General features: G+C 44.5%; 1 protein-coding gene across 1 annotated transcript; it reads right to left on the bottom strand.

Moving 5' to 3' along the window:
- Positions 1 to 75: 75 nt before the first annotated feature.
- On the bottom strand, positions 76 to 18,284 carry CD59 (CD59 molecule (CD59 blood group)). Its single transcript, XM_031459820.2, has 4 exons — positions 18,176 to 18,284; positions 9,820 to 9,904; positions 7,632 to 7,733; positions 76 to 1,619 (listed from the first exon to the last, which is right to left on the bottom strand). Exons 2-4 carry the CDS (start codon positions 9,893 to 9,895, stop codon positions 1,414 to 1,416), a joined length of 384 nt encoding a protein of 127 aa, XP_031315680.1. The 5' UTR covers positions 9,896 to 9,904; positions 18,176 to 18,284; the 3' UTR covers positions 76 to 1,413.
- Positions 18,285 to 19,050: the final 766 nt, after the last annotated feature.

The raw sequence follows: 19,050 nt of genomic DNA, 5'->3' as shown, positions 1-19,050 counted from the left end.
AGCTCTCTCCTTTCAGTTGCTACCATTGGGCACGCTGCATATATTGTTACCCTTTTGGGTCAGTCACCAAACTCATGCAGTTGATTAGATTTTATTTTCAGAAAGGCAGGATTCATTCCAGTTTGTCTAACAGATTACATAATCATGGAATTTTACCAAAAAAATTAATCAAGAAAATTCCACCTTCATCTGCAAAAGTCAAGCTATGCTGCTAATATAGCCGAGATTGTAAGCATACAAATGTCATTAAGTCTACTGGATCTTGAAAATTATTCACTAGCACCCAAAAGAAAAGGCAAAGCTTTGCCCTCCTGAAAAGATGTATCAATTTGCAGGAAACTGGTAGAGCTTCTGAAAACCTCAACATTTGTGATTATGTTAATAGCCCTTACAAATGTATTTTACATTATCTGTGCCAACTCAACCAGGATTCAACAGGCTGGATGTTGGCCGGTAAAACACATCCCTGCAAATCTGTTACTGTTCATGATGACATCTGGAGGTCTCAAATCGCAACTCCAAAGGCTCTTCTTGTTGCATTCATACATTGATATATATACATATGAGAGTCTTCCTACCAGTAACATTTAAAAGAAGCACACTTAATAACTGCAAGTCCCATGTAGCATAGAATGCCAAGGTATCCTACCATTCCAATAAAAAAGGTGGAAGGGGTGGTGAGAGGGACAGTTTTAACACAACACTGATTTATGCTGTTGAGTTTTTCTAGTGAAAGACAGCAAAGCCAACACAAAATTTAGGGATAGAGGAAAACTCAGATTTTAGCCACTGATATCTTTCTAAAGACAAACCTTGTGTTCATGCTGCACTGTCTGGAAAGCTTACTCCTTCCCAGCCAGACACTTCCCAGTTGAGAAAACAGCAGTCATCCCCATCACTGTGCATTAAGAATCTCACTGTCCCTAACTGACAGCCCACATCTGGAACATCATCATGCCTACCAGGCAAGACAGGGGCCATAAAGGGAGAGAATGAAAGTATTCCTCATGAGAGAGACTGATGGAAAGGAGCACCCTGCCTGCCCCACTCACCCCCAAAACTACCGGTCACACTAACTATATCCAAGGAACCAGAGGGAAATAACTGAGGACTGCAGAGAATCTACTCAAGCTGTCACTGCAAAGCTGGTCCTGCAAAGATTAGAGGAGGAGGCATGCAACCTCATTCAGATCCCCGTCACTCAAACTTATCCCCTCAAACAGGTCTTCTCTGCCAATGGGACTGGGCTTCAGAGTCTCAGAGTTCCTCTGTCTTATCCAAGTTGCTCAAGCTAGTTTTAGTCTTTCCCAACAGGATCCAGTTGGAAAATATAAAGCCTTTGGGATGCAGCAGCACAGGAAATAAGGAATATACAGAAACAGGAAGTTTAGGAGAAGCTCTCCTGATACAGATTTAGAGACAGAAGTGCCGGACTGCTACCAGCAGCAGCAGGGACACCAGCAGAACTGCTTTCCCTGCCGTGTTCATCACGTGACTGCTGTTACACAGGTCCTTCTGGCAGCAGCTGTACTTTAGCTCCTTCTCCCCTAAGCTTTTCGCAATGACTTCAAATTTGCAATCGGCAATCTTCCAACACTGGTAGTAAGACTTCGATGGCACTGTGGAGGAAACACACACACAGACACACACATGAGGGTAAGCAACCATGTAGGTAAAGCCCTGTACCTGTCTTTGAACCCTCAGCTCTACCTCTTCGAATTTATCCTGTGGAAGTAGAGACAACTGGGTAAGAATATGCATCCCAGTTAGGTTATAGAGGTTAAGTTCATGATGATACAGCTCTGAATGGAACTTTTCCATAAAACCAAAGTCTCATCAGAGCTGGTATAGGATGGGAGGCAACAGGCAATCATACTAATGGTTTGGAGATTTACCATGATTTTCAAACACATGCCCCCTTTGATTCAGCAATCCCACTTCTAGAATTTACTCTATGACGCTACTTGAAAATAAGATACATGCACAAGAATGGTCACTGAGCTAGTATCTGTAACAGCAAGAAACTAAAAAAGTCTGTCAATTAAAAAGTGTCTGAAGAAATTATGGCAGCACACAATGAAGTTCCATGCAGATAAGGAATGCCGTAGGCCACGTGGGTAGACATTAGAAGAGTCTGAGTTTTTTTTTAATGCAGAAAAATAGACAAATTGGACTTCATCAAAATTAAAGATGTTTGTGCTTCAAAGGACACTATTTAAAAAATTAAAAACACAAAACCCACAAAAAGGGAGAAAACATTTGCAAACAATATATCCAATGAGTGTATTATACAGAATGTATAAGACACTTGCAGCTTAACAATAAAAAGACAACCCAATTAAAAAATGGGCAAAGGATGTAGATATTCTCCAAAGATATACAAATGGCCAATAAGCATGTGAAAAGATGCTCAGTATCACTAGTCATTACGAAAACATAAATCAAAACCACAATGAGGATCAATTCACACCTACTATGATGGCTATAATCAAGAAATTGAAAAATGACAAGTGTGGGCAAGGAAGTAAAGAAATTGGAACCCTCATACATTGCTTATGGGAAAGTAAAATGGTGCACATATCTTGGAAAAGTCTGGCATTTCCTCAAATGGTTAAAAATAGTTACCATATGACCTAGCAATTCTACTCCTAGGTAAATATATTGCCCAAGAGAACTGAAAACGATGCTCACACAGAAGTTTGTACAAATAGTCACAGCAGCATTATTCAAAACAGCTAAAAAATGGAAACAACCAAGTGTCCATTAACTGGCGAATGGATAAACAAAATGTGGTATGTCCATTCAATGGACTATTATTTGACCATAAAAAGGAATGAGGTACTCATACATCCAATAACATGGCTGAACCTTAATAAAACCTTATGCTCAGTGAAAGAAGCCAGTCACAAAGGACTACAATTTATATTAAATGTCCAGAATAGGTAAATCCATGGAGACAAAGTAGATTAGTAGCTGGGACAGAGGAATGGTGAGTGACTGCTAACAGGTGTGGGGTTTCCTTTTGGGATGATAAAAATGTTCTGGAATTAGTGGTGATAGTGGCATAGCCTGGTGAATATACTAAAAGCCAGTGAACTGTACACTTTAAAACATACTTTGGAACTGAGATACGTGAATTATATCTCCATAGAGAAAAGGAGAGATGTAGAACGGTATGCAGAATGTGATCCATTTGTATTGAGTGTACGTGTGGGGGTAAATACATTAATGTTCTCTGGAAGCATTCCCAGATAATTTATCAGTGTTACCTTCACAGAAGACTATCTTTAATTCATATGTTTCTGTGCGGATTGAGATTTAAAATAAAGTCACTGGATGAATTTATTTTTAAAATATTTTAAAATTTCACTTAAAAATTAGACTGTTCAGTAACATAGGGAAGTTTTCCAAAAAAAAAAACCATGCCATTACGATCCCAATGTTTGCACACAAAGGCCAAAAGTATATATGCCAAGTATCTTATGGTGGTTTTTTAATATTTAGAAAAAATAAGTTAAAAAAAAAAAAGGTACTAGGGTGAGAGAGAGGGGGTATGGTAGATTTTCCTCCCCAAAATAACTGTCTACGGGCCAAGACTGTGTGCTAGGTGCTGGGCACACACAGACACAGAAGGTTGGTCCTTGCCCTGGAATCATTTTCTTTTCTTCTGTGTTGGAAAGAAAAAAAATACAGATGCCTATTTCCTTATTTAAGGCTTGTAGCTAATTTACCTGATTTTATACATTAGTTTGGAATAAAACTTCATAGTTTATAACTGCAGGTATAACTGTTCTCAGAGGGGATGAGTGTTTGGACTGGACTTTAATGAAGTTAGGTCAAGTGGCAGAGGCCAGAGCGAGTGTTCCAGTGGCTCTGCTTACTTAAGTCGTAAGTATTTAAGTGGACGCGTCTAACACTGTACTAAAAGATGCTGTTGAATAGGACAAGTCACTGCTTTATGGAACAGCGATCAGGCACTGGAACTGGGGAAGCATTAAAGCTACCAGAATGTTAATTAGATAAGACTAACAGCTTGGGGAGAGCAGACAGTAATTTATTAATAATTGCTACCAATAATCATTTACTACATGTCCTGCAGTGAGCCAAGCACTTTACTTAAATTATCTTATTTGCATAACCACCTAACAATGGTGAGCTTCTTACCAAAGCCACTATCAGAATCACCAGAATAAAAGGGGACTACATCAGAGCCACTGGAATGTTAGAAGTTCTCTCTGCTGTGCACATCTTCCCCAATCTCTCTGAAGATCTGCCTTGAGTCTACCTTTACCAAGCAACAGTCCCCAGTTGTCTTAGGCATCCCTAAGTGTGTCTCTTATTTGAAAGGCCATTACAGCAATGACTGCTTGGCACTGCTACCAGAGGCTCTGCCAGACTCTAAGCACATGGTTTACACGTCAAGGACCCAGCCAGGATGCCAGGACACTGTTTAAGTGGTGGCTGAATTAACACCCAACACCTGTCTCTCATCTAGACTTAATCTGCACAGCACTATCTACACATTTCTCCTCTACCTGCCCTACTGACTCTGGGAGATAAGTAGTCTCATTTGGACTGGGAGAAAAGCGTGGCTGGATTAGTGAAATGATTTCTCTGACATATGCCTGGCCTTTGACTCATGTTTATGACAGTGTGCCTTGCCTCTCCCAGGGTGATGTCAATGAGAGTTGGAAGGGAGTTTAGATGTTTGTTAATCTCTGCCTTACTGTAAGGTCTGAATATTTGTATTTCAAGGACTGATGTCTAGCTGAAGTTTTGGGGCTTACATTCATAAGAAGAAGAAAAATACTTAAGATTCACATTATCCTTTAGAAAATTGATTTTATACTTTAGAGGAGTTTTAGATTCACAGCAAAACTGAGCAGAAAGTACAGAGTTCCCATCTAGCCCCTTGCCCCCCACCTCCTCAAACAACCTCCTGCACTGCATTAACATCTCCCAGCAGAGTGGTACATTTATTACAACTGATGAACCTACATAGACTCATCATTGTCACCCAAAGCCCGTAATTTACATTTGGTTTCACTCTGGCTGTTGTATATTCTATGGGGTTTAACAAATGTACAACATGTATCCATCATTACCATTTCCTACGAAGTACTAGTCCCAGTGCCCGAAAGTCCTGTGCTCCACCAGTCATCCCTCCCTCCTCCCCACCAGCTCCTGGCAACCACTGACCTCTTCATTATCTCCTTAGTTTTGCCCTTTCCAAAATATCATATAGTTGGAATGATAACTGTAGATAGCCTTTCCAGATTGGCTGCCTTCACTTAGTAATATGCATTTAAGTTTCCTTCATGTCTTTTCGTGGGTTGACACCTTGTTTCTTTTTAGTCTCTTCTCTGGATGTACCAACATTTATTTACCTACTCACCTACTGAAGGACATATTGGTTGCTTCCAAGTTTTGGCAATTATGAATAAAGCTGCTATAAACATCCATGTGCAGGTTTCTGTGTGGACATAAGTTTTCAACTCATTTGGGTAAATATCAAGGAATGCAATTGTTGAATTGTATGATGAGAGTATGTTTAGTTTTTTAAGAAACTGCCAAACTGTCTGTACCAATTTACATTCACACCAGCAACGAATGAGAGTTCACGTTGCTCCATTTCCTTGCCAGCATTTGGTACTGTCAGTGTTTCAGATTCTGGCCATTCTAAAAGGCCTGCCAAATTGTTTACATCAACCATTTTAAAAAGCATAACCATTCCTTATAAGACGAGTAAGTTCTGGGGATCTAATGTACAGACTGGTGACTACAGTTAATAATATTGTGTTGATTATTTGAAATTTGCTAAGAGAGTAGATCTTAAGTGTTCTCATCTCACACAAAAAGGTGACAATGTGAGGTGCTGGATGTGTCAATTAGATTGTGGTAATCATTTCACAATATATATATATAAAGTCATCATGTTGTATACCTCAAATATATACAGCTTTTGTCAACCATACTTGAAAAAAGTTGGGGAAAAATTAAAACAAAAGTTTAACCATTCAAATAGGAAACAATGGGATTTGAAAGCTGGGAAAAAGATTCTGGCTCTAGTCGACTTCTGCCTTTCCTTCTCCTCCCCACCTCTACCATCCAACACATACATTTCGCAAATAAAAAACAAAGAACTTACTGGTAGCAGGACAGAGATCAGAGCTCAAAGCTCCTAATTGCTATCCTAATACTTATTCCACATGTAATACTGCCTTTATTCTCTTGTTTGGAAATACTTTTTGTAGTGGGGGTCCAAGAGACACAGATCATCAAATTAAGAAGTGGGTCTCTGTGCTCGTACGTAACTGGTGTTCAAGTATTTGTGGAGTGAATGACTGTTCTGAGGGCCTTACCATGCTTACTACCTTAACAATGAGTTAACACAGTCCTCCAGGTGAGGCAGAGGGCTGTCCCCCTACAGAATCAAGGACCTTGCATGTAGACCTTGGAATCTGAGCTGGATTCCAGAAATTTCTATCAAAATCACCAGATACTCTTGTTATTTAGACAGGGTAATTCTCATTTGTCCTTACTTATTGACGGATTTTTTTCCTTTCTGGAGAAATTAATCTCCTCCTCTCTACCAGGTTTTTCTGAACTTGTGTGTCTCATAAAACTCTTTTATGAGTTTACCTGCTATGTTCAGCATTCCTTGAGGTTGACACTGGGAAGAATTTGCGTAGAGGGTGTAAGAGTGAATACCCTTGAACGGTGCTTTGATTTTCATCTCTTAGAGATGGAAGTCCGGGGCTTTACCCTGTACACTGAGGAGACCCTGAAATAGCCACTCCTCACCAGTATCACCTCCACACATCAATTCAATCCAGAACCACACCCAGAAAGAGCGGGGGAAAATGTGTTTGCTGGTTTCTGGCCTCTGTCCACCACTTCCTAAACTCTATTTTAATAGGATTTACGGAAGTGGCGATTCCACAGTCTAACTAATTTGGAAAATGCGGATTTGATGGGACTTGTCAATGATGGCAGCTCCCCACCCATGCCCATGAGTACTGTTCTCTCTGAGGCCACTGAGCCCTGGCACCTGCTGCTGCCTCTCTTGGGAACACCCTCCCCCTCTTAGTCCTCTTACCTCCTCCTTGTCCTGAGCTCAGCTCGAGTCCCCTCAGAACTGTATGTGTGCTAAATTCCGCATGCAATGAGACAGGGGTACAAATAAACAAAGGCATCTGTGACAGCCACACAGGCCTCTTTCAGTTTTCCTTGTCGCCTCTCTTCATCTTTGTATCCCAAGCCCCTGGCTCAGGCTCTGGCACACGGTAGGCCCTCAAAAGTTTGGGAGGCAGCTAGTGTAGCCATTTCTTAAGAAGCACTGGAATCAGATGGATTTCAACGTTCAAATCCTGAGCTGGTTCCTTGACCTTAGTCTGTTGCTTAATCTGAGCCTCAGTTTCCTCATTTACCAAATGGGAATAAAATATGACCCCGAGTGGGAGGTGGGAAGCATGGAAAGGCCTTAGTGCAGCACACAACTGGTGCTGTTAAATGGTAGCTATTACTTGTTGAACACAAGTCTAAGGAGAATGAGCGTGGCACGGATTTTTCCCCCCAGGCGCTCTCCACCCCATTACACTTAGAAAGAGAGGGAAGGGGGAGGCTCTTACCGGCTTTAACGATGATACAAGCATCCTGATTATGAGTACAATTGACAATCGTGGTGCACTCATGAGGTGGGTCGACACAGCTGTAGCACTGCAGGCTGTGACCTAGGGTCAGGAAGAAAGCCCGTCAGGACCTGGCAGGTCAGCATGGACTCGCCCTCCTGGCAGCAGGGGCAAGCCCATTGTCTCCATTAGTGTGGGTCAGAGGTCGGCAGCTCACAGTGGACTTCCATTCCCGCACAAATCTCAAGTAGATACATTTTTCCAAGCTCAAATTACAGTTCCAGCAGCATTTATTTGGACCCTGAGGCAAGTGCAAAGGGAACTTCTGTATTTCAAAATGCATGTAACTGCAATTGAAAAGCTTTCTCCTGCCTTTAACTGGAAGTGATTAATCTGCAATGTAATGACATATTAAAAGGAATCTATCAAGGCGGGGAGGGCATAGCTCAGCGGTGGAGTGCATGCCTAGCGTGCACAAGGCCCTGGGTTCAATCCCCAGTACCTCCATTAAACAAATAAATAAGTAAGTAAAACTAATTACCTCCTCTCTCCTAAAAAAAAAGGAATCTATCAAAAAGATAAACTAACAGAATTCTATAAACACCCTCCAAGCAACAAATACGCCCTATAACATCACATTCTCATGGACTAATAATCAGTATTTGGTGGTGCCTATCTGTGTGAAAAGACATTCTCAAAGATGAAATATGTAAAACCTCACAGAAGAATGACATGGTTAAACCAAGACCAAATGTGAGGAGCTAGAATATCAAACCATCACTGCTGACCTCCTGCTTGCCCCTGACCTGGTCTGCCCCACCAGTGCTGCTGGTTCCTGCCTCTTCCCACTCAGGATGATTAGAAGACCATCATGGGAAACCAAGCATGGGCTTCAGAACTGACAGTATGGGGATCTGCTTCATACCCCAACTCCCTGAGGAAGGACCTGAGTGCCCCGAGACCTGTCACAGGACAGCTGATGGCCCCAACCCAAGCCTGCTCCGTAGATAAATGTCGGAAAGTGGGTATGACCAGGCCATTCTAGTTACAGGACATCCACTGGGTGGAAGAATGGAGACAGCAATGTGAACCACATCACAAACCACCAGGGCTAGAATCAGTACAGGCAGGGAGGGAGGACAGTTCTGACTCCCCTCTTTTCTCAGAAAGGGAAAACTTATTCCAATGTGTCTTCTTTGCTTCAGTTTCCTCAACTGTAAAATGGGCATAACAGCACTGAGCCCTCACGGGATGCTGGAAAGATGAAATGCGACAGGGCCCGGCGCAGTCCCCAGCACACAGTAAGCATTCACTATATGGAAGCCACCAAAGCTGTAAGCTGTAAGACATGCTCCCACACACAGAGACCCTCTGTTACTGCTCACTGCAGAGCTACTTTCTTTTCTGCCTCCCATCCCTGCCCCTCAAAAAAAAGTTAGTACCAACATGACACAGGCAGAAGATGACATTTGAACTTTATCATGAAGCAAAGCAGGTAACACAGTTGCTCCTCCTGCTGCAGAGGTAACGACTACCCTCGGGAACCAGGGAGGAGTGGCCCAGTGAAGGAATTAAGAGGGTATACTCTGGTGCTACGCTTACTTGGGTTCAATTTCAGGCTGTACCACTTCAGTGTGATGTTTCAGAAGTCTTTAATGTCTTTGGGTTTCAGTCTTGTCATTTGTAAAATGGCAATAAAAATAGTCCCTGCTCCATAAGGTTGACACGAGGATTAAATAAGCAAACACACGTAAAATGCTTAGAGCAGTGACTGGCACGTGAATGCCCTGGGCAGTAGCTGCTGCTGCTGTAAGTATGGTCACCCCCCGCAGCAGTGGCATCACACAGGAGAAGCCCACGGCGGGAGGGCTGAACTTAGCACTCGAATGATGCATCCGTCGGTAGCCCCTGCAGTTGGCAGGGAGAGGGATGAAATTTAAGCTGCCAAGTGTACTCCCTCCCCCACAAAAGCAGCTCTATAATCTAGGGAGAACTGTAACTCAGGATGTTGCTCCACTGAGGACAAGGCTATAAGGCAGGAAGGACCTGTAACACCGGAAGGCTAAAGAGCCAAAGCCCGGCCTAGGGTCAGTGACAACAGCTTGGTCTTCCTGAGGCCTAAGAAAAAGGAAGTTCAGTGCCATGGGGGTCTAGATGATCCGGAGCCATGCCCCTCCGGGCTACTCACCTAAATGGCAGAAGACAGCCAGGAAGAGCAGGAGCCAGAGCAGGACAAACCCTCCTTTGCTTCCCATTGTGACCATCTACAGCATCTGGAGGGAAGGAACACAAAGTGCTGTCACGAATAAACAGACAATTGCTGGGTATCTCAGAAACCAAGAGTTGGAAGGCCTGGGGGCTTCAGGAAAACATGGGAAGGAGCTAGCAGACAAGGAAAGCCAGAACCTACGAGGCCAGGTGACACGAACCAAGGGTGCTCCCTGGTGGGGCAGTGCGTGGTCCTTCCCTGGCCCCAAGACCTCAGCTTATTGAAGAAACGCTGTCGAGCCTGGTGGGAGGGGCGGCTGCAGGGATTCAAAGTGCACCGGGCCCACCAGCTCTCACCTACAGTAACCGTGTGCCCTTGAATAAATTCAGTCCCTCCAACCTTCCGATTTCATGACCATGCAGTGGGGACAGCACTATCTTTCCCATAAGGGTCACTGACACAAATGAGAATATGAGGAAGTATTTAATGCAGCACCTGCAACTCCAGCTCTGCAGGCCCCACCCCGCAGCTGCTGGCTGAGCTGAGCCTGAGCCCAGCAAGGGCCACTTCTCCAGGCCACACCACCAAGTGCATCAGACAGAAGGGGTGACTCTGGAGGGCACCTACATGCATTCAGCGGCAAAGCAGGAGGCAAAGGCTTATTAGTGTGCACAGAAGCTCCGGCTCCTCACTTTCGCAAGTATGATGGGGACACCTCCTTGTTCACTCTGGGAAAGTTAAGAAAGGCTCCAGGTAACTCTGGTAACTAGTCCCCATTACATTAATACCTAGACGTGTGGCAGTGAGCATCAGGAGAGAGGAGGGGAGAGCTGAAATGCCCTGAACCCACGTTTTACCTGAGGAGGTCAAGACACACGGAGGTTTTTTAATTTTTTTTAATTTATTTTTTGAAGTATAGTCAGTTTACAATGTTGGGTCAATTTCTGGTGTACAGCATAATAGTTCAATCATATATATATATATATATTATTCATTTTTCATATTCTTTTTCATTATAGGTCACTATAAGATATTGAATATAGTTCACTGTGCTCTAACAGTATGAACTTGTTGTTTACCTGCTGTATATAGTAGTTAGTATCTGCAAATCTTGAACTCTCAATTTATCCTTTTCCACCCCCTTCCCCTCCCCACCGGTAACCATAAGTTTGTTTTCTGTGACACAGGGAGGTTTTTAACTTTCCTAAGTCCAAACCATGAGTAGCAGATCTAAAGAGTCTCTTGACCCCACCCTGACTTCCCTGAGCCCATCTTCCAATGGGGGTGGGGGGGGAGGGGGCAGCAGCTGCTCCAAATCAGAGTGGCTCCACATCCTATTCTCCTGAAACCCACAGGCAGGATCTCTGTCTGGTAGACAGATGGGGCTCTTGGTGGGTGAGCCCCTGCCCTCTTCTGGGTTAGGAATGGCATCTCTCATAGCTTTGTGGAAGGTCATGTGATGCTCAGAAATTGGCTGAGAGGGGCCAGGGGAGAACTAGGAAGTGAAAAGGGCAGGGCCTGGCACTGCCCAGAGGAAATGCCATTGAGTAAGCCATGCCCGGGAGAGAGAGAGGTCACTTTCTCAAGTGTGGGGAGGCTGGAAGAAAATCTACCTGGATCTAGCCTCTCTTTACAAGCTGAAAAACCCCCACTTCCCCCTGACTTCTCAAAACCTACCACAGCCTACTAATGCCATGCCCGAGGCTGACCTGCCCGGGGTTAGGTACCCATGGCATCCCTGCGAGGTAAGGATCTGAGGCTGCCCGAGGCTAGTGGTCAGAAGCTCAGACTCCGGGCTGGTGGAGACCTAGACATGAGGCCTGGCTCTGCTACAGCAACCGAGCCTCATTTTCTTCATCTGTAACAAGCGGGCAGTTCCATGGGTGCTTCCCCACATCAGGAGAACTAGGTGAGATAAAACAACCACTTACTTGACAAGGCAGGTCAGAAGTGGTGGTTCTAGCTACCACTTCCAGCCTCGCCTTGGACCTCCCTCTCTGACCACACCCAGACCTCCTGCCCTAAGTCAGACAGGCACATCTACACCTCCAGTTGGAGTTCTGGACTCTCCAGGGGTCTTGAGAGATGGAGGCACTGAGATCTCTGTACCCTAACAGATCAGGAAGACCCTCCCCCACCAATCCTTCCTGCTGGCACGTGATGCCCCGCACTGCCCTCTGCCTGGAGCCAGCTGAGTGAAGTGAAAGAATCACAGCCGTCCCCTCCCAGCTCATGATCCAGGCCCACTCCAGTTCCCTCCATGCTTCCTCACATGCAGCAGTGTCTGGGTAGAAAGGATGATTTACACACTCAGTTTAGATAGGCCCTGGGACTAGGCAGAAGTGCTGCAATCGAACAAGGAGAGGAAGGTATCCATCTGAGTTTCCCAGGCAGGGAGGCGGGGAGTGCTGGTTGGGCATCCCCATCAGAGAAGGGAGTGGGGTCCTGGCGGGGATTAGGCACTGGAAAGGGGTGGGGCTGGCAGGAGCTGCAAGCTCCAGGAGACCTCCCTTGGAATGGTCCTTGGCATGAATGACACCTTTACAATAAACAGGGTGTCAGGCAGAGAACTGTCCCGTGACGATGTGTATCAGAAAGAACCAGCCTACTACTCTAAAGGGATTTCTTCAGGAGTGCTCCAAATAGACTTTTCATCAGAGAAATAAGTAACAGTCAAAGATATATAAGCATTGTTTAAAATAATAAAAATTTGGCAACATATATGTCCAACAAGAAGATGAATAAATTATGGTACAATTCCATGGTTGGGAACTACACAGCCATGAGAGTAACAGACATGGAAGGCTGACACCCACCCCATTGTGCATAGCAACACTATTTACAATAGCCAAGACACAGACGCAAATTGAATTTCCATCGACAGACAAGTGGATAAAGAAGATGTGGGGGGGGGGTGTATGTGTGTGTGTGTGCAGTGGAATATTATTCAGCCATAAAAAAGAATGAAATAATGCCATTTTTTGCAACATGGATGGACCTGGAGCTTGTCATACTAAGTAAAGTAAGCCAGAAAAAGAAAGACAAATATCATATGATATCACTTATATGTGGAATCTTAAAAAAATGATAGAAATGAACTTATTTACAAACTGGAAATAGACTCACAAACATAGAAAACAAACTATGGTTACCAAAGGGGAAAGGGGTAGGGATGAATTAGGAGTTTTGGATTAACATTACACACTACTATATATAAAACAAGGCCCTACTGCATAGCACAGGGAACTATATTCAGTATCTTGTAATAACCTATAAAAAAAGAATCTGAAAAAGAATATATATGTATAACTGAATCACTTTGCTGTCCACATGAAACTAACACAACATTGTAAACCAACTATACTTCAATTAAAGAAAACCAACAAAGTATAAAAAGTCAGTTTAAAAATAGCTATTTTATTACTTTTTCTTAAAAAAAAAATATATATATATTTATACACACATATACAAAAAATGCTTAGAACACCTTATCAACTTATCCAAACATTCTGGAACATCTGATTAACAGAATGATAGAATTACGGGCAGCTTATTTATGCTTAAATATATTTTCTTAACAGTAAACATTTTTATAGAAAGAGCTCTTAGTATGATAGAATATTTTAATGTACTTCCGTGTCATTTCATTTGCAGTTTAACTTTTTATTTTCCTACTACTTAACCTGATTAAGTATTAAAAACATACATCACCTTTCAAAATTGGCTACATCGAGGTAAAAAATGTTTCATGTACATATATTCTCTTATGTCTGTCTGAAAACAGTTATTGTAGTCACACTTTGTATTTGTAAAAAATGAGGCTTGAGTGATGTTCTGATAGTCCTGAAAGAGAGACCTATATTCTACTCCCACTTTGCTGACCATGTATATAACCTTAAAGCAGTCAACTCCTTTACTTCAGTTTCTAATTTGTGAAGGAATAATAATGGTTTTATAGAATGATGAAATACAGAAATAAGACTTTAGGGTTTTACAGCTCAGTATGGGCTAAAATGTGACACAGCAGGGAAGGGAAAATAGGCAAATACATACACAATCCAGGTTACTCTGTCCTGGGCTCAGGCCTGACCTGGAAATAATATTTTTACTTCTGGGTGCCAGATTTCTAAATTTCTTCCAGTTTATCAGGACAGCAAAATAAACAGTTGCAGAAGTCAGGAGAAATGGTTGGGAGAAACCAGGGCTGTTCTATTTGGAAAGGTATAGTCAGAGATAGTTACCATCTTCAAAAATGTTAACAGCCACCAAGGAAGGGAGGGAGAGGTTATTCTGTGTTATTTCCAGAAACAGCACTAGGATCAATTAGGAGGGCATTCTGGACTCCCTAACGAGCAACGGCTTCCAACCCCCCACCCACTCCTCCCTCCCTGCCATGTGCCAGGCACTGTGCAACGTGCCAGTGCATCTGGAAATCAATTCCCTTGATGAAATGTGAAAAACTCCCTACCACTTGGAAATTTTCAAACACAGATCAGAGATGGTGCAGAAATTTGCTTGCAGAAAGCAGCAAGGGTTTAAAACAAAAGATCTCTGAAGTACTAAAGAAAACCCAACCCAATCTCATCTACCATAAAACTCATCCCCTCCACCTGAGACGCAAGGGAAACTAAAAGTCACAAGGTGATTTACGAATACAGGTATCCCTAATTAAGTTCCTGAAAGTTTTGGGTAGCAAATTTATGGATAGTGTGCACCTATATTCCATTATTTTAAACAGAAAAACAAAGAGGTGTTGCAGTCCAAACAAAAACCCCACCCAGTCCCCCCAAATATCTATCTATACAATCCAAATGAATGTGAACATAAAACATTTAAAACTCCAATTATTTAATGACCTAACTTAAACTTAAGGAATTCACTGGAAGGTATACTTACTCTGCAAAGTAAGTTCAGTCTTGACACCTACCCCCCCGGTCATCTCTCAGACCATCTCTGAGCCCACTGTGAGCAGGTGCCATGTTAGGCACTGGGCTACAGGGACTGCTGAACCAGGCAACGCCTTCCTCTCAAGAACCTTACAATCTAGCAGAGGTGGACACCAACTAATGCTAAGGACTAGGAAGAAGATAAAATCGGGAAACTGTACTGGTTCTCTAGCTTTATTAGACATCAGAATCACCTGGAGGGCTGTTGAACCCAGATTTCTGGACCCTGCTCCTAGAGGTTCTGATTTTGTAGGTCTTGGGTGGGATCCAAGAATTAGCATTTCTAACTGGGGACCACACTGAGAACCAAAGATTCGAAGAGTGAGATGGACTTCGCCCACTAATGTGGATTCTCAAGACAGAGCAAGGGGGCCACAGCTAAGGCATACAGGTGGCCTCTAGAAGCCAAGAATGGTCCTCAACTGACACTCAGCCAAGAAGTAGGACCTCAGTCCTCCAATCACAGGGACGTTATTGTGCCAACAGCCTGAATAAGCAAGGAAACCGATTCTCCCAAAGAGCTTCCAGAAAGGAATGCAGCCCTGCCAACACCCTGATTCTGATGTGTGGAACTGGAGATTAATAAATCTGTGTTAAGCCACGAGGTCTATGGTGATTTGTTTCAGCAGTAATAGAAAATGAATACACCAACCTCAGAACTGGTACATAGCAGAGCAGCATTCCCAAGTCTGAGCTCTTAACTACAGTTACTCTATGATTGGGAGAGTTCTTGTGAATTCAGCCTCTGAAATAAATTGGTTAAACTGAGGCCACCAAGAAGAGATTTTTCACATCTGCAATGTCGCCAGGAGATTCACAGATGCCCCAAACCATGGTTACTGTTTCTGGGAGCCTGGAGCCTTAGAGGCTGATAAACTTAAAGGCTAGAAGTATCCTCAAAAATTAAATCCAATGTTCTTATTTTACAGGAAATTAATGGAGGCCCTGGTGGATGAAGTTACCCCTTCCAAGGCAGCAGGTTAGTTGCACAGCCACATTGGGTGGACCTTGCTTCTTTTCACCAGGGGCTGGGAACTCACAAGTAGCTTAACGTTATCCGGAGGCTAGTAGTGTCCGGGGCCCAGGGCCTTGCCTTCTTAGCTCCTTGGACACGTACAGTGCCTGCTGCAACCAGACAAGCTGAGATGCCTACACAAAGATCACTCAGTTCAGAGAAGTAATTACATCAGCAAGGAGAGACAAACAGAAAGCCATCATCATAATGAACAGCCCCTCCCAGCCGCTTTGAGCCACTTTTCGCTGCCATTGGCAATCACCTCAAAACCCTCTAAACCACACAAATGTGCCTCTTCCCCCTACAGGGAAGGGCCTTCCCTGCAATTTGTTCCAGGAGCTCCCTAGTTCTCTAAACAGGGCCTCTTGTCACAGATAGCCTCCTCACGGCCCCGCCCTTTGAGATTGTACCTGCAGAGCCAACTGTGTAACGAAGATATGGGGCATGGTAAAAACATGTCCTCCCCTTTGGAAAACCTCAAGTGCCTCTGGGCATGGTTGTTTGTGGTTGGCTAGATAAGGTTCTTCCAGAGCTGGCCCAGAATTTTTAATGCATTTCTTTTCAAGCGCTTGTAATCTGCAACTATCAAAGATGCGTTTCATCAGACACTCGCTCTCCTCACCCCTAACATCCATTTCATATGGGCTTTTATCTTACAAGCCACTCAGCATAACAAGATGTTTTCCTTACAGCAAAGTTTGGCACAGTTTTCTGTTTGAAAATACAAAAGCCAGTTTCACACATCTGGCCCACAATTGGGCGTCTCCCTCAACTAATATTCTGAGCTGCGTGTGCCTTCCCTGGAAAACTGAAAACAAGATGCCCCCAATGGGGAACATGAGTACCTGAAATATTAACAGCCGCATTTGATCTCCACTTAGCAGGTGTCACATGGGGCCCTTTCCATGAATTATCTCACTTACTCCTTATAACACCCTAAGAAGTAACGCCTGTCATTTTACCAATAAGAAAATGAGGTTAAATGGCTTGCTCAGGATTACCCAGGAAGTAAGAAGCAAAACCAAAACTCAAACCCAGGCCCTTGGCCACTATGTCACGTCTCTGCAAGCAAATCACAATTCAGATTATGCTGAGCCATCATCACCGACAGTGGAAGCTACATAAGGCAAAGCAAAGTAGTAGGAAAGACTGTTTCCCTGATCTGCAATCATCAGAATTGTACACAAATAAATGTTTGGATTATCTCACAAGTATTTGAGGTCTCTCTCTCCTTTTCAAGAAATGCCCATTATCACAAGCTTTCTTGATATAGTGTGGGCTATGTCTCTAGGTCTGTAAAATATATGGGCCGATTTATTTAGAATGAAATAGAATTATTGTAGTTGAGAGCGGTGGGCAGTCAGGTCTCAGCTGGGGCCCCCTGATGTCTTGAGGAAAGTCGCCACCAAGTAAGAAGAGGATTTTAAAAAGAATCAGCTGGCCACAAAATCACAACCAATCAGCTTGTCAAAGTGGACATGGCGTATTTACAGAAAGGAAGGAAAGACTGGTCAAAGGAAAACCAGAGGAAGCCTCCAGCGCCTTCACAAGGTGGCAACCAGGCCAAAGCACTATTTCACAGGCAAGGACCCGGCACATAGGAGACCCGAGTTTCAGAAGTCACACAACTACTGCTAGGGTGAGTCACAAACCCCAGTTCTCCTCCCCGTGGTTCTGGGCTAAGATGGAAAAGCCTTGTGCGTCAGAGGAGAATGGAACGTTGCTTCCAGGATCCATGGAAAAAAACACTAACGCTTCCTTTAAGAGTCAGCCATCAGACTCTACGAAGGGTGCGGCCCAAGCCGGCCCGAGAAAACCAAACTTGGACTTAAAACGTCTAAGTAACGGCCCCACTCCTCTTTTTAAAACTCAAAATTTAGACCCCCAGGGGAAAAAATGATTGTCCATGACTTCTTAGGGGCAGCATTCACCTCCTTTCAAGGTGCGGTATCTTTCCCTAAGATAAAAGGGCTAGTGGTGAGGGCAAGTGGTCAGGTTCGAAAAAAATACTCCCGGGCGGGGGAGGGGTGGGACAGAGAGCACGACCCGCGGAATGTGGGGTGGTTCGGAAGGCGTACCCGCTCCCCGCTTCTCGTTCGTGGTACAGAAAGGAAGCCGGGAGCTTAGAGCACGCCAGGGGTCTCCGGCGCGGGGACGCTGCGGGCCGCCGGCCGGGAGAAGGGCTCGGAGGCTCGCCGGCCGAGGCGCGGAGGCCGGCGCAAGGTGGGCACGGCATGCTCCGACCCTCCGAACACCCCAGTCACGGGTCCCCGAGAGCTCGGGCCCAGCCGCCCGGGGGCCTCCGCGCCGGCCGAAGACCCCCGCGCCGGGCTGGGAGTGAGGCTTGGCTCACCGCCCGGCCCCCCCGCCTTACCTAGCGGAGCCCGACGTTCCTCTTCCAGCGCCGCCACCGCTGCGGGGGCCGCCCAGTCCGTCTTTATAGCCTCGGCTCGGGCAGGCTCCGCCTTCTCCCGCCGGCCCCACCCGCGCCCTCTTCTGCAGCCCCCGCGCGCCAGCCGCAGCCGGCCCGCCCAAGGTCACCAGACCCAGCCTAAGTGCGGGCTTCTGATCCCTGGCCTTCGCCGCTCTCACCCTGGTCCGGGAGCCCCCGGGGCGCGCTTGGTGACTCTGGCTCCGGCCCTGGTTCAGAAAAAGACCTGTGGCCAGGAGTAGATGAAGACTTTTGTTTTGAAAGCCCTGAAAACAAAGTTTATGGTGTTCTTCCTTAGATTTGTTCTCGAAAACAAAAACAATTAGAAACTCAAAGACTTAGGAATTTTCCTCCTTTGTTAAAAAAAATTATATTAAAATGTTTTTCAAAACAAAAAACAACAAAAAAAAACTTGTGTGTGTCCATGCCAACCTCTTTTCTGTTTTCAGGCTCTTGTGCCCCGGCCCAGTATTCTTCAGAGCCACATCTGTGCCTTGAGACTTGTTTGGAGCCAAGATAAACTGTTGTGGTTTTAGAGGCTATTAGCCAGGCTGGGACCAGAACCACCATTTAGAACATCATTTTTATGTGAAGATGTAATCTAAAGTTTCCATTGATCACTTTGCCATCACCCCTTCAGAACTGGCTTAAAGAGCGCCATGGAAGGGTGAGTGGGGAAAAATAGGCCAAAAGTATGTCTTTTCTGCAAGAGATTGACCTCTGTTGGGGACCATGAGACTGAGGATATGGGTAAGAAGGTATCACATTTTAGGGTTGCTTATGCTGAATTGGGATAGGAGGAATGCATGAGATAAAAT

Source organism: Camelus dromedarius, chromosome 12, assembly GCF_036321535.1.
Source record: "Camelus dromedarius isolate mCamDro1 chromosome 12, mCamDro1.pat, whole genome shotgun sequence".
In the NCBI taxonomy this organism is placed as follows: domain Eukaryota; kingdom Metazoa; phylum Chordata; class Mammalia; order Artiodactyla; family Camelidae; genus Camelus; species Camelus dromedarius.
This window is presented reverse-complemented; position numbering and strand designations above follow the sequence as displayed.